The sequence below is a fragment of the Cyprinodon tularosa genome, unplaced genomic scaffold (assembly GCF_016077235.1).
Source record: "Cyprinodon tularosa strain WSP-4 unplaced genomic scaffold, ASM1607723v1 ctg59, whole genome shotgun sequence".
Lineage (NCBI taxonomy): Eukaryota > Metazoa > Chordata > Actinopteri > Cyprinodontiformes > Cyprinodontidae > Cyprinodon > Cyprinodon tularosa.
This window is the reverse complement of record NW_024039329.1, coordinates 701080-727001: the sequence shown is the minus strand read 5'-3', so window position 1 is coordinate 727001 and position 25922 is coordinate 701080. Positions and strand designations below refer to the sequence as shown.

Here is a 25922-nt window from a genome sequence, read left to right as displayed (position 1 = left end):
TTTTCAGGTGTATTTTCTCACTTAAACACATATTAAAACTACTTTATTCCCACTGATCACAGCAAATATAGCTGCAAGGCAGAGAAAGGATAGTGAAGCTCCGCCCAACGCGCGTCAGACACACTTTTGCAGCCAGAGCAGCAAAGCTGCTTCAGCCGTGCGTCAGAACTAACTGGTACAAGCAGCAAAAAGGAAGCAGCAGATGCGATTTTGCTGCGTGAACGTAGCATAACTGCACAAAGATTGCCACTGTGCTAGCAACGAGAATGCTTTTAACTGGGGGGTGTAGCAGTTCTCGCCGTAAAGCAAGACTGACTCTCACGAGACTTCTGAGCCTGTGGGTGCGGGTCGGTGCTCCTGCAGTTGCAAGTGCAGTATTTCCCCCACAGACCACCAGGGCGGCCGAGAATACCTTTGTTCAACCTAAAATGACTCATTTAGTCATCCATAACGTTATGGAACACATTAATTAACTGAAAAATGTTGCATAGTGTCCCTTTAAGAGATAAACACAAACTGGACAAAATTATGAATAGCAATCTAATATTGTAATCAGTTAAAGGTGCTATATTACTGTAAGTTTTAATAAAAATGCAAAACAGACAAGAGTGGAAAATAGTCTATTAACTTAGAATCAGGACTCTACTCTTGAAAAAAGACACTGCTTAAAAAAATCAATGCAAATAATAGTTACACAAAAATGCCTTATACTCCCCAATGTCCTCCACACCTAGTCTCCATCTACACATCGTGCAGGATAAAATAATCCCACACGGCTGACATTTCCCCGCTATCTTCCAATTCACCTGTTTTAATGGTTAGGCCGGGAGACAGACCCAAAAAGACCTGTGGTCTGGAAAATACGGACCGGATTCAGGGAACACTGGCGCAAAATAGTGGAATGGATTGTTTCAATCGGTGAAACTGGAAAATACGGACTGAATTTTTTTTAGAAACTGGATCGGCAGTCTGGATTGGCATTTTTACATGCTTTGCCGATACGCATATTTTTGCCAATATCGGCGTCCGATCCGATACGTGGATCGGATCGGGACAAGCCTAAAATACACTTACTTTGTCCTTAAAGATAATGTCTACCACCAATGCTAAAAGACTCTATGCTTTTCTGTGTGTTATTCTTAATTACCCCTTACATCTTATATTCTTTATCTTTTTCCCTGTAGTGATTGCTTTTTGTCAATGTTTAATTCTTTATATCTAATTTACTATTGCATAGCTTTATTTAAATTTTTTGACTATTTTTTTTCTTTTTTAATTGCTTTTTGTACAATTGGCTTAACTAGGTATTTTTTGTTGTTGTTAAAAGACAATTTGCAAATATATTTTTTATACGTACATTGTTTAGATGTACTACCCCTATTATATCATTACATCTGCTTATATTGGTTAATGCTCATGCTCCTTTATCATAGAAGTATCTGAGGATGAAGTGGGTCAACATTTGAATGCAATTCATAAGGAGTGTAATATATAAAGTAACTCTAGAATCCCACAACTGATGCATACTCTCAATACTGTGTTTCACAGTAGTGAGCTTTCTATTTCCATTTCTGATAGGATTTCCTCAAAGCGCGCGCATGCGAGTTCACGACTCTACGGAAACCGCGGCAGACCAAACCAGATGAAAGTGCGCATTCAGCTCGGCAAAGAACTCATGCTCTTCCTCAACAATGAAGTCCTCAGACGTTTTTCTTTCATTGTTTCTTTCTTTGCACAGGTAAACAGCACATTTCTTCTTCTACGCTTGCATTATCGGCAGAGCAGACGCTGAATGCGCACTTTCATCTGGTTTGGTCTGCCGCGGTTTCCGTAGAGTCGTGAACCTGCATGCGCGCGCTTTGAGGAAATCCTATACACAACTGTTTATGCTCTAAAAACATTCTAAATGACTTTGTTTCGAGAAAATTATGGACGCTACCCACTCAGGATACTTGGAATACATTGGACGAGCAGTATGGAGGAATATTTACACTTTTTGTGGACTTTTATGGACCTTTCTGCCTCTGGCGCCATAGACCTCCATTATTTGAATGTCAGCAGACAGCAAGAAGCCTCCCAGATCTCCAGATGCATTTGAGATATCAAAAAAGTACTCCAGAGTGTTGTTCAGCATGGGGGTGAGTAGAAAATGAAGGCTAATCATGTTTTGGATGTACTATTCCTTTAAACTCCTCCACTTGGGGCAGGACACCCCCCCTGACCCGGAGAAGGCACTCTACCCTTTTCCGGCTCAAGACCATGGCCTCGGATTTGGAGGCACTGATCCCCATCCCGGCTGCTTCACACTCGGCTACTTACCAAAACTTACAAAAAATTGTTCCACAAAATCAGTAAAAGAATAAATAAATATAGAAGACAAATTCAAAAAAGTAATTATTGGACTGATTTCAGCCATCGCTTTTAAGGCAACAATTGTAAATTGTAATTGAAATTGTAAATCTAATATCTTTGCGCTGGAATTTTTTACTGAGAATAAATACATGCACGTTGGTCCTGTAGGATCAACTTGAGGCGCTGATTCTGTGGCTTTCTTTTCTCCAACAGTTTTCCTCGACACTGTCTTCATTTCCTCTCTCTGACTGAAATATTCTCATCTTTATACTTACACGAACGTCTTTTTTTTTTCATCCTCACTCAGTTCTTCAGCTGTGTCACTTCCAGTGAAACCTGTGATCATCTTGGTCTTTTAATAATTCTTCTTTTTTCTAATCTTCTCATCCCTCATTTTCTTCACAGAAGAAACTAGAAATATCTCCATATTCCCTTTTCTCATCTGCAATGTGCAAGCATTAAGATTTGGAAACAAATTTCCCTATTAGCCAGTCAATCACAATATGAAACCAGAAATCTTTACCACATTCACACACGTGAAAAAAGCAGTTCTCTTTAGAAATCTTACAATGGCAACAAATGAACTATTTTATATTATATATTACATATGATCTAAAAATACATATTATACTCTATGTTTTAGGTTAATCAATATATCTTTTCAAGGCTTTAAGGGGCTTTTGAACAAACAAGGGATCAGTAATTCCATTCCATTTTTTTTTTCCAATTATATAACAGCAATGGAGCAGCTGGATGGGCAAGGCTCTACTTTAGTTGCCCCCCTGTAGATCTGCCCCTGGTGTTGTTTATCTCTCCTTTACAGGGGAAAACAGGGATCCCCCCCAAAAAAACCATGTGCCTACACACACTTTAGGGCTATTTAGAGAGATCTCTTATCATATTTTGTTGGACTATTGGATGAAACAAAAAGTACCTACACTAAGGGGGGAAATGAACATTCCATGTAGGACCCTAGACTAAGATTAAAACCCTAAAGTGCCTCGCTTCAAAGTGTCTAAATATGTGATTTAAATTTTAACAAAATGCATTTAACTATAACACATTCTATTTGTATCTATCAATATACTTCCTGTCCAACTTGAAAACATAAAAGCTAAATAACAGTCCAATGGTTTTATTATATAATTTCTAATTAATCTATAAATTCCCTCCCCATAAACCAACTTCATAAAATCAATTAGGAGTTCAAAAAAATTCAAAAAAATATCCACTGGATATCCACCAGTGGATATTTTTTGAATTTTTTTGAATTTTTACGGAATGACTATGACCTGGATGACTGAGAACCTTCATCAGCATCAATTAGGAGCCATTAATTTCATAGTTAGACAAAGTCAATAAGGGTTTTTCTGCCACAACTATAAAATGCATATTTACTCTTAATCTAAAAAATGTAAATTATGACTAGATCAGGTCAGCAAAGTGAACAGGTAGGTGAATATTAGGTAATGATCAAATAAAAAGAAAACATCTAACACATCATCCCTCTTTGGTTGGGCTGCAGGAGAGCTTTACAGAGCTTGGTGCATGTAGACCTTCAGACTCTTCATTCTTTAAGCCTAGGACTAATTTCCAGTCCTGCACTTGGGTCTGGGTAAACAGCACCGCCCCGATGCTTGTTTGTTTTAAGTGTGGACCAATCCATCGCGCAGCGCCGGGCTCGATTGACACTGTCTGCTTGATCTACTACTGCGGATTGCTCAGAATAACAAGACTGCTCGCTAATTCCCGTCTATCGGGGCTGTCGGCGAAACACCGAGAGAGTAGGGTCCAAAAAAAAAAAAAAAAAACCCAACAGGGCAGGCAAGAACGCCGCGCCGCCGTTGTCCGCAACCCAGAATGGCTTCAGGAGATCTCTACGAGGTAGGATAAAAAGCCGTCCGCGGAGCAGGCTCTGTGAAATAGACCAATAATGGAATTAGGAAGTAAAGGGAAGGGCGTCACGTATGTAAAAAAATAAAAAAATAACGTGTCCTAAGCCCTTTAACAGGCGAAACTAACCAGCCTCAAGCCCTAGGCTTCATTAATGTTTGTACTTAAAGTCGCTCCTGCTGTACTTTGGCGTGCTTCCTCTCGGCTGTGGCACACAGGCTGAGATATATGGGCTCAACTCCTCAGTGTGACGCCGAGTTGAAAGTAAAGTGAGAGCAGCCGCGCTGAGCGGACGGACGGACGGACGGTCGGGGCATGGTGAGCCGCCGCAGACTGAGCGATGGGCTCCCAAGGTGCGCACATCATCTGCCAACAGATACTTTGTCATGCAGTATTAACAGCTGAGCGACTGTTTATTCCGACTGAGCCATACAAGGTGTCTGTTTATGTTTACAGAGCGCTGAAAAGTGGCAGGAGTGTGGAAGCTGATGCCTGGATATCAAAAGTTGCCCCTAAATCGTTTGCATTGAGGTCACACTTCTCACTCCAGCATCACTATAAAAACAGCCGTTTGTTGACCTAAAGCCTGTTATAGTGTCATATTTTGCAATTCAGAGAGATTGAGGTTTGATTACACGGTGACGTCCCGTTTAAGACAAACAAACACACCCTTTCAACCCTTTTTATAAACCTGTGAGTGATGCTGTGCAGATCTGCCTCAAAAAGTTACATTGAGGAAAAAGTGTGAGTTTGATTGTTCATGTAGAGCAGTGTTTTTCAACCCTGGTCCTCAAGGAACACTGCTCTGGATGTTTCAGGTGTTTCCATGCTTCAGTACACCTGATTCAGATTATTGGAGTTCAGAAAACCCTCTTAATCTGATAGCAATTGATATATGAGGTTGATGACAGCATGGGCGGTTCTAGACAGGGGGCCAACGGGGGCCAGTGCCCCTGTTGATCATGTCCTGGCCCCTGACATAATACTCAAAGAAATTCTAATGATGATCTGCGCTGGAACAGACATGGTTACTGATTGGTCCTTTGGATCTATTTCAATTTATTTATTTTTTTTACAAATTCTGTTTTACTAATTATTTAAAAAAAAAATAAGGTGATAGCTTCAGTAGTATAGGATCCCAGTTTTCCTCTGCTAAATGTTTTTTTAAACTAATTTTAAAAAAATACTCTAATTTTTACAGTTGAATTTATCAGTCTTCCTTGAGCTCTAATTCAGATTTTATTGAAAACTTAATGTTTAACTTAAAGGAAGTCAAAAAAATGTACAACTCCTAAATGATGAATGTATATTCACCTAATAAGACATAGAATTTTACTTAAAACTAAATTAATAGAAATTTCGCCACATGCAGCTCTCTTAATATATTTGACTCCCTTGTCCTGTTTTTTTATTTCATGCTTTTCTGTGGCCCCCATGAAAACACGCTGGCCCCCTCCTGGTCCCTTGGTATATTTGGTCTAGAACAGCCACTGCACGACAGCCTGGAAACATCTAAGACATGCAGGGCAGTGTGGAGTGGGGTTATTATTCTCAGACATGGACAATATCTGTTAACTAAGACAATCTAAGAACGGTATTATATAAATTATGTTTTTCCCTAACATTTATTTGTTTCCAGTTCTCTGTCCTATCTGCAGAATAATGTACAGCAGCCTAGTTCCACTGTGAACATTATTGCATCAGTAATGTTATCCTCACTGTCCGTGATATATTTCTTTAGCTTTGTCTATCAAATTTATAAAGTGGCTTGCTCAGAACGCACTGATGCTTTTGACATGTAGTAGATACTGTTGTGTGTATTAGTTGGTGTTTGGAATATTTTTAATATTATTTTGAGTGTTAAATTGTGCTTAAGTATGAGTGTGTGCATGATTGTGTGTCTTTGTGTTGCCCTGCAATAGGCTGTACTGTGCCTTTTGCCCATAGAAATTCAGTTTTTTGGCTTTTTAATTGTATTCAAATATCTACACAGAGGTAAATGAAAATTTAAGGTGATATTTTGTTATTCATTTCACAAAGGGAAACTCGTACATATTCACTGAATACAGTGGGCGCTGGTTGGAAATGGACACTTCACTCACGCTCCGCATGTTTCACATATTGTGTGAAAAACATGTGACTACTATAGCCACTAGGTGGCAGTCTGAGTCCATTTCGGCGTCTCATGAGTCAGATTAGATAGCTGAATGAGCAGATTGGGAGGGGTATGAGTTGTTGCGAGCTGAGAAGATTATTGTTCCCCAGGTTTAGCATAGAGGGTAGGGTGAATGGGCTGCAATTCCAAAGGTTAAGGGTTCGGTCCCAGCTGTGGTCAAGTTATTAATGTTGCCTTAAATGTTTTTCTTTTTTTTTTTCATCACTTGATGGCCTATGATATCAGAAATTGTACAATAACTTCTTTAACTTATTTATATATATTACGGATAGTAGCCTATTATGCTGTTTGACTTTATGGCATCTTTCTTTTATTTAGATCAGCTGATGTGCGCTCCACCTTTCCAAGGAATTACATTAGACCATAGGGATTATCATTCTACAGCCTCAATATCTTACTCTGATAATAATAGGCATATTGTTATACTATTTTTGTTATTTTTATTATCATCTAGCTGGTAAAATTTTCAGTTTGATCTGGAAAAGGACGCTATGATGCCTTACAACAAGCATGAAAGGCCCAACCCCCCAGGCTTTTTGGGCACATTATGCAAGAATGCTGCTTGCTGCCGCGATGAATAGCGGCGTTTCTAAACTGTTGTCAGGGATGGTTGTGACCCACCCAAAAGTCAGTGAGCTAATCCGGAGTATTTCCATTTTAAATACAGTGAACCCTCGTTTATCGTGGAGGTTACGTTCCAAAAAGAACCAGCGATAGGTGAAATACGTGAAGTAGAAACCTTTTTTTTTTTTAGAGTTATCATACGATGAAATACTCCTTACAACATTGAAATCAGTGAATAAAAACTTTATACAGGCCCAAGCATTTGTTTAACAAATAAAAGTACGGTATAAATGTTAACTACTGTACTGTACTGTAAAATAATATAGTTCTAAATACTTTTAATCATCAATACGAAATAAAGGGTTAATATTGCGGGGATCAGCACCGCCCCGCCGTGATGGATTGGATTTTTCTTCCAAAGCCTGCGGTGCAGCTGTGTGTTTTGGAGAGAAGAACATAGTTATGTGATCAACGCGCAAGTCAGTGAGCTAATCCGGTTTATTCCCATTTTAAATCATGTACTATTTAACCACGTATGACCAGAACGTAATCTGGATATAATGGGTTCCTCTATGTCCTCCTGTTCTAAACATCACCAATTAATTAAGCAAACCACTTAATGCAGGAATGTCGCTACTACTATATTGCGGCGCTTGAACTCTATTGTCAGAGAACAAGAGAGTAAATGTCTACACATCGGTTTTTCCATGACAACGATGAGGTCGTAGCCTTGAATGGAGCAGCGACTGGCATGTAATATTCCCAGGGCCAAGAGATACATGTCATTTGCTATCAGTAATATATTGATTTGAAATGCAAATAAAAAACATTTTCTATGAGACATTTTCCTGACTTTATGTTTCACTATTATATTATGGGCTACTATATAAATCTTTTTAAGCAAACCTGTAAAAATGTAATGATGTCAGAATATTGGATCCAGAATTCGAGGCGAGACAGGCAGTGGGAAAGTTCAAAACGTTTATTAAACACCAACAGGTGCGCGGGGCTGCTCGTCTGCTGCGGGGCAGATCTCTGCAGGGATAGGAGAATACTGGGCAAAAAACTCTGATTACTTCCAAAGAAAAATTATTATAAGAGCTGCAGAGTTCAGGATTATTCAACCACTCTGATGTTCCCCATAATTTGGCCTTTCCCGCTAACAGAGAGATTACATAGGCCACCTTGGCTCGATCAGAAGGAAACGCAGAGGGCTGTAATTCAAAATGAATTTCGCACTGAGTCAGGAAGGCTCTGCATTGATCAGGATCCCCTTTAAACGCTTCAGGAGGGGACAGACGCGGTTCAAGAGAAGCTGGACTATCAGTAGCAGGCGACGGCGCGGCAGCTGTCATGGGCGGGGCAGCTGGAGCAGCCTGATTAATAATCAAGGATCTCCTGCATGCCTGATTCTAGCCGGGAAATACTTTGATCCACATCATTTCGCCACTGCCAGGTTATTCTGTAATGATCTCAGAATATTGGACCCAGAATTCAAGGCGAGACAGGCAGTGGGAAAGTTCAAAGCGTTTATTAATCAAAACAGGTGCGCGGGGCTGCTCGTCTGCTGCGGGGCTGATCTCTGCATGGATAGGAGAATACAGGCCAGAGACTGGATGTGGAGCTGAATGCGACTTGGAGCAAAGTCACTGACTTGATTCAAAGTTCAGTTCATTCGCGGAGAAACTCAGCAGAATCCAGAAGGGAGATTTGACCAGCAATTGCGGCGGCCACGCCCCCAGAGTTTCTAGAGGGCGAGCAGCAGACTCAGCTGTTCCACAGGACAGAAAACTGGTCATAATCAGGGAAGCAGAGAGACTAAAGAAAGCTACAAAATGTCTTACCAAAACACACGAATAACCTGGCGCTGATGGGAGGCAAACACACAACTTAGAACCGCAGGACCAATTAGACAGGGAGCAAGGAGCAAAGGAAAAAACCAAACCATCAGCGCCAAGATCATGACATAAAAACCCCATTTCCATTTCTTTCGTTTTTAAAATTAAATAAAAAAATTAAATGGCAAAACTCCAAACGTGTCTGCTAGTTTAAAGTCCATCTTATTTATTTGAATATTTAACGAAAACATTGCAGATGCCACACACGCACACAAAATGACAGAAAGATCCGAGCGTTTTAGTTTCTATATATATATATATATAATACCTTTCAAAAACTATGAGTGTTTTTAAAATCTAGTGATTTTTTGAAAGAAAATAAAAGAATAAAAATAGTTAAGCATTTTAAAAGCAATTTTACAAAAAAGGAACATAACAGCATTTTTTAAATAAATGATTTATTATGAGAACATATCATTTCACCATTTATTGGGGGTAATTAATTGAATGCTTATTTATTTTTTGAACATGTATATATTTATGTATTTATTTAGATTGGATTAGATGTGATTAGATGAGCTTTATTGACCTCACAGCGGAGAAATTCACTCGTCACATATTGGCATAGAAGTTACAGAAGGTGCAAACAGGGAGGAAAAAGGTGCATTAAGAATAAGCAATATATATACAGTATATCCAGGTATATACAGTATATCAAGATAAATAGGATTAAGGTGCATGTGTACATGTATCGCACACAATGAAAAACAAAACAAAAATAGGAAATAAAAAAAAAAAGAAATAAAGATATGTGCAATCCGGATGGCTTATATACAGGGGGAGAAATATTGCACATTCAACATATTGCACAGCATATTGTTCACAGTCAATAAATACAAAACTATAATGTAGCTGCACAGTGGTTTTTACAGGAGTTATTGTTGATATAGTGCATTATTATAGAGTCTGGTGGCAGCAGGAACGAATGACCTGCGGTAGCGCTCCTTCTTACAGACAGGGTGTCTACTGTAAGTCTCTGACTAAAGGAGCTGCTCAGCTCCTCTTTTTATACATGGGAGGCTCATGCGTGAATGTCCAACGAATAACTCCAATTGTTGTTTCAAAAATAGAAAACCTGGTTTCATTACTTAGTTTTGCCCTGGATGTTGTAGCGTTTGTGGACGCTACGTTGCTACTTGATAAAAAAAATAACATCACTACTGGAAAGTTACTTGATAAATAATGCAGTGACGCTACGGCACTTATATTTTACAAAACTAAAGAAAATATATTTTCTTACATACCCTGTTGAATAACTTTGGCTTATCTTAATGAGGAATCAACTTTGGATATGATTTTAATTTCAACATCACCAGCCGCAGCACTGTCTCTGTCACCTTTCTCTGGTTGCGCCTCAGTCCGTATCCCCGGTTCCAACTTAATTAATTTTATTTTTCATAAAAAAATAGAGATGCAAATAAATAGAAATAAACAGATCGGAGGTGTATCTATAATTACGCAACCATTTTCATAAAATAAGATTATGCACTCACTATGTTAAATTAATTCATTAACTTTATTTTAATCAAAAACAAAATAAAATAGCACAGTATCACACCAAGATCCCCAATAAACCTGCTTTTCAGTTGACTGCAGGCCCACAAACGTCACCCTCAGCACGGCAGAGGTCCCAAGCGCCACCTGGTGGTTGTCCGGGTACATTGCAGTTCTTTTTGAAATAAAAAAAACTGGCCTCAGGAAATACATCGTGATTCACGTGGGAATCACACAGGAATCATGCAGGAAACTGTCCATTTCCAACCAGTACCCACTGTATGTAGAAAATAGGGCAAGCCTCTTGTATATATAATTTAGATGTCTATACATTAAGATAAAGATCTAGGGTTCAATATCTGTGAAAACTAAATTACATAATGCCAGGTATACACTGTGTGATTTTCTGCTATCACACATGGAAGATGACTGTGGAGAATTCTTACAGAAATCTCCGGGTTAGGCTGTAATTCTGCAGCCTTAAGTTGGACTGATGGACAGTTGTTAGATTCCTGCCACCAAGAAAAAGCTGTGATAAATATCTGATAGCATCAGATATTTATCACTCTGACGTGTCTGCTGATCAGCCAATAGAAATGAAGCTGCTGCTTGAGATGAGCCCACCATTAGAGAAGAAAAACGTAAGGTGATCTATTTCCAGGATTTTGTATGAGCCACAGGAAAGAAGCATTTGCAAAAAATATCAGAGTATCGTGTATCAGTTAATCGTAGCAGTAAGTGTTATAGATGTAAAAACTGCTAACAAATTAGTAGTTTAATGAATGTGAAGTTCCTGCATTGCTTGTATTGAAGTTTTTATGTACATGAGCTGGTCCCACCCAGTGTGCTCTGATGCACACTGGGTCTCCGTTCTTGCTCAGATATCCCTTTGCTCCTGTCTGAGCTCCAAACTCAGTGGGTTATTCAGGTCTTGGTCACAAGGAAATACTGCAGGAAGGAACCATAATCCAGCTGTAGTTCCATGACTCCCTGAACCGGGAACATCTCTGGGGAATATGGTGGACCCAAGGATGCAGATGCTACTGTTCTTTCCATAATGAATAAAATCCAGGTCCACCATGCTGAGTTGAAGTCAGCAAGAGGCAGATAGAAGCTCCTTATACTTGATAAAGTGATGAATCGACAGGAGTGGAGGTTGTTGCCCACCATGCAAGATGCTGGTGATATGTTTGTGGAAGCTCCTGAATGTGGTGACTGTTGCTGGAATCATATTTGGTGTGAACGCACCATAAGACAAGAGTATTTTAGGTATGTTCTCCGCTAAATGGAAATATTAATAATATTACGAGCGCTAGTGTAACAAGTGTTGTTATATGTTGCTATTAAATTAAACATTAGATATACTTTCTTTTACAGTTGTGATTTTTTTAATGATACATTTTATGAGGTTGCTAGCAAGCGCCACAAGCAGGTAACATAAGTATCCTCTATCACAGTCGCCATTAAATGTCTTGTTCAACATGTAGGTAAGTTGTGCTGAATGCACATTATCAGCTCTCTCCATCATCTCACTTGTGCTGAGATGGCAACATGCAAGCATGAACAATAAACAATCTAAAATATTACACTGACCAAAATTAAATATTTATAAGCTTTTTTTATGTGCTAAGTTTCTTTTATTAATTACTATAAAATTGGAGTCAGCGATTTAACATATAGCACATTGAGTATGAAGCAGTAATAAGTCAATTTAAATGACTTGGCATTTAAAGTGATTAATTAATTGGTTCCTTGGTTATTTATGTTAATTTGTTTTTAATGTTAAATGTAACCACTATTCCATTGCTTATTTTAGGATTCACTGATTATGTAATGACAATTCAGCTTTAAGGGTCATTGTCATGCCGTATGCCTATACAAAAAAGAGCAAAATCATGATGAAATAAGGTTACATATTTCAGGTGTCCTGATCAAGACTTGATAGTCCTTTTTGAGTCTAAATAGAATTACAGCAAAGAGTGCAGTTAGCAGCCAGAAACAGACATTTGAGCCATCTGCCAGCAATTCAGTATTTATTTTATTGTTTGAGAATTTTGCAAAATAATATATTTAACATTCATAACTTTTGCTTTTTTTTTTAGCATTTACTTGTATTTTGCTAATTAGTGTAGTTTTTGTTTGGATTAATTTAGAATTAGCAGATCCAATTCAACTTCACCTCAGTTTATTTTTATAGCAGCAATTTACATCTCAAGGTGCTTCATACTAGGGCTGGACGATTATTCAATAATAATATATATCGATCAGTAGAAGTTTGGCGCAATAGAAAAAAGAGTTGATAAAAGTTAGATATAAAACACATTTTACTTCCTTTTTATTGTAACCTATCATGTAGCTTGATCCTACAGTCACCACTTCCTCCCAACCAAGCGCAATCGCAGACCCAGGCATGCCATCAAGGATGGAAAGATGTTGCAGCAAGGAGAGGTGGAGAAAATTGTTCCAAAAAGGGGTTTTAGTTGCTTGCCAGTTTAGCAATATCTCGGTTATAGGAAGTAAGACAAAAACCAAGCCACAGTGATTTGTAAAATTTGCAGGGAAGTCTGGTACAAAAACCAAATTAGCTGTATCGTCCCCGGTGCATTTCCACATCGTCGTAAGAATCTTCTGGAACTTTAGCTAAAACAAAGCAGGTAAAGCATGTTAAATTGGGCTTTCTTCTTTGTGATGAATACGACAACGCTTCCAAGCAGCATATGGACACATGCCGCTCATACTGCTCATGCAGTAACATGCTTCATATGGTTAGCAGCAAAAGTTATGCTTCTGTTGTCTGCATTTGAAAAATTGGCTACAAACAGCTGCTCACCACTCTTGATCCCTGATATGAAGTTCTGGGATGCAAGTATTTTTCTAACTCAGCGCTCCCTAATTTGTACAATGATTGCAGGGAATCGGTGCAAAAAGAGCTGCTATCTCTGTCTCATTGCGCCACAAAGTCGGACCTCTAGTCAAGTCGCACATCCAAGCTCTACCTCAGCCTCTCAATTCACTTCATAGACAGAGAATAGAACCTGAGAAATAAGAGTTTAATAACATAACTCAGGTCTCTTAAGTTGAGTTATTTTTCTTTCTTTTTTTTTTATTCAAATATGGTTAAAAGTGTGGTTACATAAAGTTTTAATTTGAATTCTGTGTTCGTTATTAAAAGTAAATAATTTAGCAATATTAAGAAACGGCTAGAGCTACTCTTGAAATATAGATAATTATCTAAAATATTTAAAACCATATCGATCAATACACATTTTTCTTTATCGATATGCTTTTTTCTATATCTTATAGCCCTACTTCATGCAGTCCTTAAGTCAGATTGATTCAACGTTTTCTATCTAAGGAAAACAAGCTGATTGCACTGACTCAAAGCAATCCCTCACATCAAGCATGCTTGCAGAGACAGTGGAGAGTAAAACTCCCTATTAACAGGGAAACCTCCAGCAGAACCAGGTTAAGTGTGAGCAGCCATCTGCAGAGGCCGACTGCAGTTCAAGTTAACTGTCAACCAGCTCTACAGCCTATATATATATATATATATATATATATATATATCAGTATCGATATTGGTTATCGGCTACATGAGTTTTAAAATATCGGCATATCGGATATCGATTTCGGATTATATTTTAAAATGTTGAAGAATTTGAAAACTTTCTTGTTATTGGGATTTTAAATACAGCTAGAAGTTTGGTAATGGACTATAAGATGTTTTATATTAGTAAATACAAAAATTTATTTAAAGGTCTATACATCTGAAAACATTGAACACTAATCTGCACTTTTTTGTTTATTTAATTTAAAGCATAGTACTGACTAATGCATTATTGACTTTTACAAAATAATTACTTTCAGTGCTAGTTATTGTAAAAGTAACTTAGTTACTGTAATTTAATGACTAAGTCCCAACACTGCTGAATAGGTAGCACAATGAGACTGCAGTCTAGGGGTTGGTGATCAATGTGTGTTTAATAGTATGTACTTTTTAATTAAATAGATATCGCCCTAAACTGATGCAACTTAATCTGTACCAGGTATGTAAACAATAATTTACAATGAATGGTTTATTAGATAAAAATGCATTTGATAAAGAGATTTATTCTAAGCAAATGTTAAGCGTTGTATTGTTAACATCGTCGCTGTATATTCCGAAGCAGAGCTTTAGTGGTTTTTGAAGGAAAGGCAAGACAAGTTTATTTGTATAGCCCAATTCAGTACAATGACTATCTATAGTTCTTTGCATGAATTTTACATTATAATAGAAGAAAAATAAAAGCTGAAATAAATCGAATAAAGATAAAAACATTATAAAAGCTGGTAGCAAAATAAAACAGCTGGACCACAACCTTGTCCAACTGATAACCTTAAAATACTTGTACCTCAGTTAAAACTTTAACTTCAGTCAAAGGCAGTTCTGAATAAATGGGTTTCTGAGTTGAATTTTAAAGAACAGCACTTTTAAGGCCAGAGCATACCGAATTAAATTTTGCATCCAATCAGACAGAAAATCGTGTCGGACGAGATTGTGGCGTTTAGAGCTCACTAAGAGTCAATAGGGATGATCCAGCCGACAGCATTTTCTGCAGGGGGCTTGCGTTGCTCAGGCTATTTTAGTCGGACTACACAGAAATTCAGGTGAACATTCATGAGTCTGTCAGGAAGAGAGATGCTGTTACAAAGTAAAAGACATCCACTTTGGGGGAAAATACAAAATAAAATCTGTTAAGCGCATGGTAAAACAGTCAGTTTTGGAGTCGCGCATCGTGTATATAGAAAGCAGGATAGACTCGTGCAAAAAAAATTAATGGAGCATACAAAAATAGAATATTTTACCCATGATAGGAATTAAGGAGGAAAGAAAAAGGAAAAAGTAGCGATCCTCTCTGAGCAGAGAAAAAGCAGTAAGAGGTCATTCTCTCTGAGAATCACCTCCTATTACCTCAGCCAGATGTCATCATTTATCCAGAGGCTATCCTTTTTAACTCTGCAGAAAACAATTTTGTAATTCTGACTGAAGTTTGTTTTATCAGTCAATACTGTTGCACACTTCTTCTACTTTTCTAATAATGTCAAGCTGTAGAGTATTATTGATCACCTTTGTTGTGCAACAAAAAGCTTGGTTTCTATGTGACCAATTATTAAAATGTGCCAAAGGCAATTAAGGACTCAGCAAGTAATTTTCATACAAATTATGAAGTAGAGCAATCTCCCGATTGCCTGGAATTAATACCCAAACAGCTCTGACTTTGTTATTAATTAATATTGTAATTAATTCCTACCTGGTGAGGTGTGCTACAACAGGGCAATAAATAATATACTATAAAATAATATCTTTCAATAAATAAATGTTTGAACTGCAGTTTTGAAACAGAAAATACTAGGGATGCACGATATAATTGGCCCCCTATCGGAATCGGCCTGTATCGGCCTTAAAACTGAATATCGGACATCGGCCACCCCACCGATATTTAACCCGATATTTGATCAGCTTCTGAGTTTCTAGAGTCTAAAAAAAATAAAAAATACTACTACTACCTCAGAAACCTCTTTTTTACAGACTTAAAAATTTCTAAAGACGAGGGAAAAAATATTGATACATTAAAATATCACAATATCTTCATATGCTGATATATTGCCATTTAAAAACACCATATCAATCTCTTTTACTAATGAAATATTGCTATATGTCATCGTTATGCTACGAAATCCCCTGAAAATTCACGAAATGTTGCCATATTTTTATATGTTGATATATTGACGCGGTATCGATCTATTTTACAAACAAAATCTCACAAGAATTTGCAAAATATCATGAGAGTTTGTAACAGAACGATGAAATTTCACGAGATTTTGAAAGTAAAATAGATCGATACCGCGTTTTTAAAAATCAATTTGATATCAGCATATGAAAATATATTTGAGTATATTATTTTTCAAAGTGTCAGAAATGGGAAACAAAACTGCTATTTTCAATGACTACTTATTTTTGTCCAGCTTTAACATCAGTATCGATATCGGTTACATGATTTTTAAAATATCGGCATAGCCAAAATCCCAATATCGTTCACCCCTAGAAAATACTACACACTAAAACAGAATAACCGTTTTCAAAACTTTGAATGCCCTTACCTTGAAAATAACCCTAGATCTAACCATAACCATTGCATACCAAACCCTAACCTTAACGTCTACTCAAATCACACAAATCATGATTAATCATTTATTGAAATAAATGATATTGGGCAATCAATTAACCGTTAACTGGAGTGTAGAGACTAAAACATGCTTTTGGCTGAAAGAGCGACGCACTTAGAGAAGTAATTATGCCAAAATTGTAAAAAATAAAAAAAATTTACACTTTGCATTTAGGATTTAAAAAAAAGCTTTTTTGTCTGTCAATATGCCCTATCCAGAACTCCACACATGGAAACCTTTTAGTTTCACCTGGTTTTATTTCTTAATAAGAACCTTTTGCTATCTGATTATTAGCGATTAATCAAAAAATTATGGACAGATTAATTGATTTGCAAAATAATCATTAATTGCAGCGCTACCTAAATCTACATGTTGACAAAAAGGAAGTGAGGACCAGCAAAATGTTCTGATTTTGGTACTAACGATCCTTAAGTTGATGGTGGATTGGAAAATGGTCCTCACTCTGATACAAAAGCAGAACCAAACACACAAATACATCCACCTGATTTCCACCCTCTCCAGCTGTTTTCTCACCATATTTGTGCACTGACAAACCCATGACAATTGATCTTGTCCTGCTTCAGCTTCAACCATTGAGTCCAAATCAAAACAGGTTGACCAATCACATTGCAATATTATGGTTTATGGTGTGACATATAGCTGTGAGCAAAGGAAGAGCTGCTTGGGAGTCAGTTGAACAAAATATAAACATGGAGCACTTGTGCATAGCTGCTGCCGTAACTGTTTTGTCAGAATCTACAATGTGCTCTTTGAAAGAAGAAAAACGAGAACAGGCAAGTTTTATGGTGTGTTCATACCAAGCATTAAATGGGTCATAGAATTATTCTATAGGGTATTTGGTGCTGGTCCGTAAGGTCTCTGAATAGGGTTTGTAACATTAGTTGTGCTGAAAATTGCATATTTGATGTTCTATGAGCCCTAATGCAAGCCTAGTTAAAGCCCTAGAATGAAACGACAGATTTTCTTCCTTTTATGGTATGCTCATGAATATTTAGATGAGCTGTGCACTGATTGGTTGGTTTACAACGAGTGAAGCTGCTGAGCAAAGACGCATCATAGCAACAAGCACTCACTCACTGAAACATCAAATTGTTCATATGGCAGGGTGACCAGATGTCCCCCTTTTCCCGGACATGTCCTACTTTTCATACCTAAAAAAAAGGTCCGGGGGGAATTTCAAAATCGTCCGGGATTTTATTTGTATACCTTTCACATCTGTTCTCAATAAATTTTGAGCAGTAGATGTATAGTTCTTGTTGATATTCCTATTAAATATACATCATATTCCTGTAATATATTACAAGCCGTCTCCTGTCCACCATGTTTTTACACTTACAACTGTCCACACTGAGCTGTCTGCATAAATACAAATTTTCCTAAGTGAAGCAAGGTATGGGTGCTAAAATACAGATTTGGCAGGAAGCAAATGCGTTAAGCATACACGTCTATGTAGTCCTTGAGTATATACGTTTTTGCCAGTTCTTGTTTTGTTAAGTTATTTTTGTCTGCTTTAATAAGCATTTTGGATTCCCTTTACTTTTGTTTGTTGTTGGATGCCTTCACTAGACAATGCCTTTTATAGTTTTATATAAATTTTTTTTTAAAACGTTTCATTTGCTTTATTAAAATCTTTTTCTTTGCCTATATCTTCCGAAAATTCTTGCTTACCAATAAATTCCTCCGTTATCACTCTCTTATAGATCTTTACATTTTTAATATCTGTCTGACAGACACCAAAAACACAAGATAGGGATCACTTTCGTCCACTAAATTATTTTCAATATTATATGTAAATATATTTTCAAGAGTAATGTTCTAGAAAGGTATCCTGCTTGATCTTATGAATTATTGATGAAATGCCTTAATGCCATACTATGCATTAGGCAGAGGTGTCAAGTAACAAAGTACGAATAATTTGTTACCTTACTTGAGTAGAAATTTTGGCTATCTACATTTTACAGGAGTAATTCTTTTTTAGACAACTTTTAACTTCTACCTCTTGCATATTTTTGAAGTTATAATTTTTACATTCTAGAAATATACTGATTAGTTTTGTTTCATTTAAGCTCATTTTCATTGTGGCATGTTGGTATTTAAAAAAATAAAGAAAGAGAAATAATTTGTTTGATCAAGAAAATGTATTTCTTTGTGGTTGCACGATCAGGCTGAAAGTCTAGCCGATCGGAAAATTCTCGCATGGCTGGAAAGGCAAAAAAGTGCACAGTGTGAGCCCGGCTTAAGTTAACACCTCTGGCATTAGTTTTAAAAGTTGCCTATATTTGTTAGGCTTAAGTTGTTCTATACTGATGACTTGTCCAGTTTTTTCCACTGAAGATTCTTTTCATATAGCCGTTGAATATTTCTATATTACTTTTTGTATAGTCGAGCTTTCAAGAATATTATCAATCACAACTTCTGCTTAAATTTGTAGTTCTTATCAAAATATATTGCAACTCCACATCCTTCTATCCATTTAGTTTAAAATATGTTAATTTGTTGTCATCCAGGTTTCAGATATTTTGATTATATTTCATGGTTTAAAAAACATTTGCAGATATTCCCTGATGAGAATGAAATTAGAAAATAATAGAATAGAAAATCCCTTTATTGTCCCTCAATTGGGAAATTGTGGAACTTCTGCTGTTTAAAAAGTAGTGGAATATCAATGTGCCCTTTAACCGAAACTTGTGGTTATATGCTTATCCCTGCCGTAGCAGCTAGTATCATTTGTGGAGAACAAGTTTGTGTCAGTGTCATTTCCCAAATCTATTGTGTCTTGTGGAGTATATTGGAGTAATACAATTTCCAGTTGATAACTTGATTTCATCCACTTGTGTGCTTATAGAAGAGAAGATTCTCCTATTAATGATTTGTAGTGCTTGTCCCTAGAACAGATTAGAAATCTGCACATGTAACCACACCTAAGAATTATGACAGCTGTGCATCTTCTGAGTATTCACACATCCCTGACAGACATTTGGTAAGCTTTTGTTTAGAGAGAAGGGATGTATAGATGACATTCGAAAGTTTGTGGATGATTGTGCATCAGTGGTTCTACTTCATTGATAAATCTTGAACTATGTAATCTTTGTCCATCATTAGTCATTCAAATTTGTTAATAATAAATATTTACTGCCGACCTTTGTTAATCATTTGCTGTTCTCTACGTTTACTGTATAGAAAGCATCAGAGAGCAGGTACTAATACCATAACTGAGCTACATTTGAATAAAAGGTTAAAGGTTATTAACAAAAATGCTGTTGCTATTCACTTAAGGGAAACAAAAAATGTACAGAGAATGATATCTGTAATCCAAACTCTAATCTAAAGAATTATGTGTGTTAGAGAGAGTGTAGTTAGTTAAATATGCCTAGCATTTCAGCTAACTAACATTGCTATCATTGTTACTCCATAAGCAGCAGAATGGAAAGAATCAAATACATTGTTTATAATAAACATGTTTTTTTAGTTCCTCTTTAATTCAGTGGTTGTTTATTTAATATTTAGTCTTAGTCTCCAACAGTTAAGTATATTTGTATACAAATAGTTTTCGACTGTTTAATTTTGTTTGTTTTTTTAGCTTACTGGCTGAGATTTTTACATTTAATTTGGTTAAAAACAAAAAAAACTTAACTGTAATACATTGTCATGGGTTAATGAAACGATCAGTCTACAATACTCTGTTTTCAGCAACAGTGATATATGATGTAGACATCCGCACTGTACCTAAGTTGGGTATGATGTTGGTAATAGCAGTATAATAAATGTGGCTTATTTTCTAAAGTGTGTAGATAAAGTCATACATTTTTGCTTTATTTGTTGGTGTAATGCTGTAATAATGTTGGTTCTGGTATACAGAGTAATCATACCTTAAGAGTTATTTTAGGTTGCGGAGTAGCTCCTAAAAACGTGATGTACAATCATGGAACTTGGTGAAAACCAATGCTGTAGCCTGCTGAACTATTAGATTTACATCCAGAAGCTGGATGGATCTTGAAATTTATTGATTGATACCTAGTATAACAAAGCTGTATAAAATGGTTGCGTGTGGTGAATTTTAGATTCTAGCTAAGAGCCTAATTATTTGAATCAGAGATGCATCATAGTCCTATGTGACACATTAAGAAGTTGACATGACAAACTTGATAAACACTAGTAGCTTAAAGAGAAAACTGTTAAGTAGTCTAAAGTCAAGTCCTAAGTTTTCCCAGCGGTCATTTGAGCATTGGGTCTTTGACCCATGACCAGTAGAGTGGTTTTTGTTAGTAGAAATAGTAACATCACATATCTATATAGAGAAGAGTGCAGTTCAAGTAACAGTTCAGCTGTTTTGCCACCTATATTTGGAACCTAGATCCTATGTTTGAAACATATAATTACATATTTGTGTATGCATAGATTAGAGTTTAGGTGTTTGTAAGGCAATCCAACAATGTTCTGTTGTTTTTTTCTTTCCCCAAGCAATTGCAATTGTGTTTTGATTTTTGTGTTCACTACCCACAAACATTTAGATGTTTCAATCCATGGTTTCATTGTAAGTATGATCTTGAAAGCTTGCTTGTCCATAGTACATTGTCTTTCATTGTGAATTTACCGTTACTGTCTTGAAGAGTGCTCACTTTTACTAGTATGCACGGATCTGCCTACTAGTTGAACTCTCATCTATTCGGCAAACCTATTTAAGCATATTCCCTTCACCTAAAGAGCTGGAATGAGAAATGTATTTTGTCTTAGTGTCTTACTCGTTAGTAGGGGTGTGGGAAATAATCGTTTTGGCGATATATCGTGATATTCGGCTGCCCAATATAATATCGATCTTTTACTTCTTAGTATCGATTTTCAAAAAAAAAAAAAAATGGTTACATAAAACATTGAGGGGAAAAGGGGCTACCTCTGCACCACCACTCTGGCAGAAAGCGCTGTGGAGCCCTTTAACTGTGCGTGCAGCACCAAATCTGTATTTGAGGCAGTCACAGTGGAAGAAAACCCCAAACAACATGGATAATAATACCTAATCAATATTTTCTGATGAAAATATACAGCACTTGCTGTAATGTTTCTTATCTAAATGAAGAAACTTGGGTTCGTAACTGAACTTATTTATTACTGAAAACAAGTCGAGAGGATACAGGTAAACCGTGAAGTAGACATTCTTCATATACGGATAACTTGCTACACACAAACATATCCAAGGGGTACATTAGTGTCTGTGGCCCTCTGGTGGCAGGAGGTAAAACTGCAACTCCTTAACTTATCATCACATCCCCTTTTTTTTCTAGAAATAATAACATTACAAATAAACAATTTTACAAACACTCTCTATACTTATTATAAGCAGTTTGAATCTGTATATTATTATGTTCTTGTAATCTCACATATATATATAACTATGAACTCTTTTTTTTTTCTTTTAACTTAACATTACTTCAGAAGCAACATAAACTATAACTCAAATTTCAACGAAAAGGATACATTTCATAGTCCTTATAGATTCAGCCTGTCAGGTGCCTTGACAGTGCGTGATGATCTTCTCAACACTGGTAAGTCAGTCTCCACAGCTCTCTGGTGATCTTCCGATGGTGGATCGTCTGTTGCGGTGGAGGCTGGATCTCCCAGTGAATCTTCATCAGTCTGTTCTTGCCATGTGTCTTGTGTTTTTAGCAGACTTCTTCGATTTCTCCTGAGGACTTGACCATCTTCTGTTTTGACGTTGTAAGATCTTGGACTCACTTACTGAAGAACTGTTGCTTTTTTACTCCAGGTGCTGGAATTGTGTATTCTTACTGTGTCATGCCTAGCCAGTGGTACTAAGCTCTTTGTTGACTTGTCATAATTGGCTTTTTGTCTCCTTTGCAGATGTTTTTGTTTCTGTTTCACTTCCTTTTGTTTCGGTTCAGAGGTGTATGGAAGTGTGGTGTGTAGTCTGCGTCCCATAAGGATTTCTGCAGGGGACAGGCCATGCTCAAGAGGCGAAGCTCTATAACTCAGCAGAGCTAAGTATGGATCTGAATGACTTTCTTGTGCTTTCTTGAGCAGCTGCTTAACAATGTGCACACCTTTCTCTGCCTTTCCATTTGATTGAGCATACAGGGGACTAGAAGTCACATGACGAAAGTCATATTCTTGTGCAAAATCCTGAAACTCTTTGGAGCTATAGGATGGGCCGTTGTCACTATACACAACTTGAGGAATCCCATGCCTGGCAAAGATGGATTTCATGTGTTTAATCACACAGGCCGCTGACATGTTGGGGAGCAGTGCAATCTCTGGATAGTTGGATAGGTAGTCGATTACAAGCAAGTAATTCTTTCCATCCAAGTAGAACAAATCAGTCCCAACTTTTTGCCAGGGCTCGTCAGGTATTTCTGTGATTATCATTGGCTCTTTTGGCTCCTTAGCTTGATGTTTTAGACATGTTATACATCCTGACACCATTCTGTCTATATCAGCATTTATGCTTGGCCAATAGATGTAGGTTCTAGCCCTTCTCTTGCACTTTTCCATGCCTAGATGTCCTTCATTTAGTCTTTTTAGCATGTCTGGTCTCAGAGACTGAGGAATGACTACTCTATTCTTTCGCAAGAGCAGTCCATTAACAAAGCTCAGCTCCCCTCTAATGTTGTAGTATTGTTGACACTCATCCCGTGGCCAATGTTCTTTTATCAGTTGGATGACTCTCTGTAGGACGGCATCCTTCTTGGTTTCATCAGCGATGAGTCTGGATTTCATATCGGACATGGGCAGTGTCTCAGTAATCAGATTCACATGAAGGTTCACTTCGTTTTCCGTGGAACACTCGGCCTGCTCCTCCTTCTCTGTGGTTGCCCTAGACAGAGCATCAGCTAGCACTATGTGCTTTCCTGGTGTGTAAATCAGGTCGAAATCATAACGTTGTAGCTTCATCATGAGCCTTTGAATGCGAGGTGACATTTCACTGAGGTTTTTCTTGATGATAGCAATTAACGGTTTGTGGTCTGTCTCTGCCACAAACTTTGGTAGACCATACACATAGCCATGGAACTTTTGGAAACCGTACACCAGTCCTAAACACTCTTTTTCAATTTGAGCGTAGCGGCACTCAGCACTTGTCATCGTTCTCGACGCATAGGCGACAGGCTTCCAGTCTTCTCCACATGCCTGTAGTAGAACGGCTCCAATGCCATCCTTTGATGAGTCGGTGGATATCTTTATTTTTTTTGAAGGATCGAAAAACGTCAACACTGGCTCTGTTGTGAGAGTTGTTTTTAGACGGGACCATTCTTCCTCATGTTCAGATGTCCACTTAAACTCACACCTGTCATGCAGTAGCTCTCTTAAGTGCACAGTCTTGGAGGATAAATTTGGAATGAATTTTCCAATGAAGTTGCTCATACCTAATGCTCGCAGCACACCTTTTTTGTCTTCAGGTCTAGGCATTTCCAGTACCGCATTGATTTTACTTTTGTCTGGTTCCACACTGGCTGATGACAGCTTGTCACCCAGAAAGGTGATTTCTTTTACTCCAAACTGACACTTGGATCTGTTCAGCTTCAGCTGGTACTTCTGGACTCTCTGAAGCACTTTGATGAGCCTTTCATTGTGTTGCTCCAGTGTGGATCCCCATAAAATCAGATCATCGACATACACACGTACACCTTCTATGCCCTCAATGATGTGCTCCATCGTTCTGTGGAATACTTCTGGAGCAGAGCATATGCCAAAAGGCATTCTCTGGAAGCAGTAGCGCCCATACGGTGTATTAAACGTGCAGTACTTTGTGCTCTCCTCATGCAGTTTTAACTGCCAGAAGCCTTGTGAGGCGTCTAATTTACTGAAGTATTTGGCACCCGGTTATTTCTTGTTACTTGTTACTTGTCTCGGTTACTTGTTATTTCATCTCTGGTAGGTATTTGATAATGTTCTCTTTTTATATTGTTATTCAGATCTTTTGGATCCATGCACACACGTAGTTCTCCATTCGATTTTCTGACACACACCATCGAATTGACCCATTCTGTGGGCTCTTCCACTTTCTTTATCACACCCAGTGACATCATTCTATCTAGTTCTTGCTTCAGCTTTTCTCGTAGAGGAGCTGGAACACGCCTGGGAGCATGGATGACTGGCTGTGCATCATCCTTCAGTTGTATCTTGTAGGTGAATGGTAAAACTCCAAACCCCTTGAAGATGTCTGGGTACTGGTTCACTATTGCCTCAACACTGGTCTGGCTAGTAAAATTATTAATGCAGTAAACCCTCTTCACTAAGCCTAAATGTTCACATGCAGCGTCACCTAATAATGAGTCATGTCCCTCCGGAACAACTACAAACATCAGGTGATGCTCTTTTCCTTTAATTTGCACTTTAAGTTTGCATGTGCCTTTTGTGTCAATGTGGTGTCCATTATAGGCTTTGAGCTTCACTGAACTTGGATGGATGCATGGTTTCACCTTCATTGCTCTGATGTCACATTCACTAATTAAATTTGCCTTTGCTCCTGTGTCTAATTTCAGCGGAATAACTGCACCGTTTATCTCCAGAGGCACAATCCATTTGTCTTTTCTAGCACAGATTGCATTTTTGCTCTGTTCAATGTCTTTTGGCTGTGCTGCTATGCTATCTTCAGCTTGTGCTACCATCCCAACAAAGAACGAATCAGCAAGCTCCGTTTCTTCCACTGTGTGGACTCTATCACTGCCACTCTGTTTCCCTTTGGAAAAGCATTGCTTAGCAAAGTGATTCTTCCCTTTACATTTGCTACACGTTTTGCCAAATGCTGGGCATTGCTTTGGTGCATGCTGATTTCCACATCTCTTGCATGAAAACATCTCTGTCACATTTGGTTTTTTGCTCATTTTTTTCTGTTTCTGCATTTGCTTTACCGCAGCTACGGGAACACTTTCCTGTTCCTTCTGTCCACTGAATGTTTTTGCATGCAGCTTTGCCAGTTCACCAGCGTTACCAATTTTAATAGCCTCCGGCAGCTTTAATTCGGGCTCTCTTAGTAACCTCTCTCTCACTTTTTTGTCATGGACTCCAAATACTATTTGGTCACGAATCATTGAATCTTTCAGTTCTCCAAAGTTACATGTTCTGGCTTTCAATTTCAAGTCCGTCACAAAAGCATCAAAACTTTCAGTTTGCGTTTGCATGCGGGACCGGAACACATACCGTTCAAATGTTTCGTTCTTCTTTGGTGAACAGTGGTCATCAAATTTTTCCACAACTTTGTCAAACTGTTCCTTGTGCTCCCTTGCAGCAAACACAAACGTATTAAATACCTCCACAGCCTGGGGTCCCGCGATGGTAAGAAGCAGTGCTATTTTCCGCGCGTCTGG

General features: G+C 37.7%; 1 protein-coding gene across 1 annotated transcript in view; it reads left to right on the top strand.

The window, feature by feature from the left end:
- Positions 1-3996: 3996 nt before the first annotated feature.
- LOC119797614 (chromodomain Y-like protein 2) overlaps positions 3997-25922 on the top strand; it is a 53153-nt gene continuing 31227 nt past the window's right edge. The window contains exon 1 of the mRNA XM_038306764.1: positions 3997-4236. Within this exon, the coding sequence (XP_038162692.1) occupies positions 4213-4236 (24 nt within the window). The 5' untranslated portion in view covers positions 3997-4212. The remainder of the gene's footprint in view (positions 4237-25922) is intronic.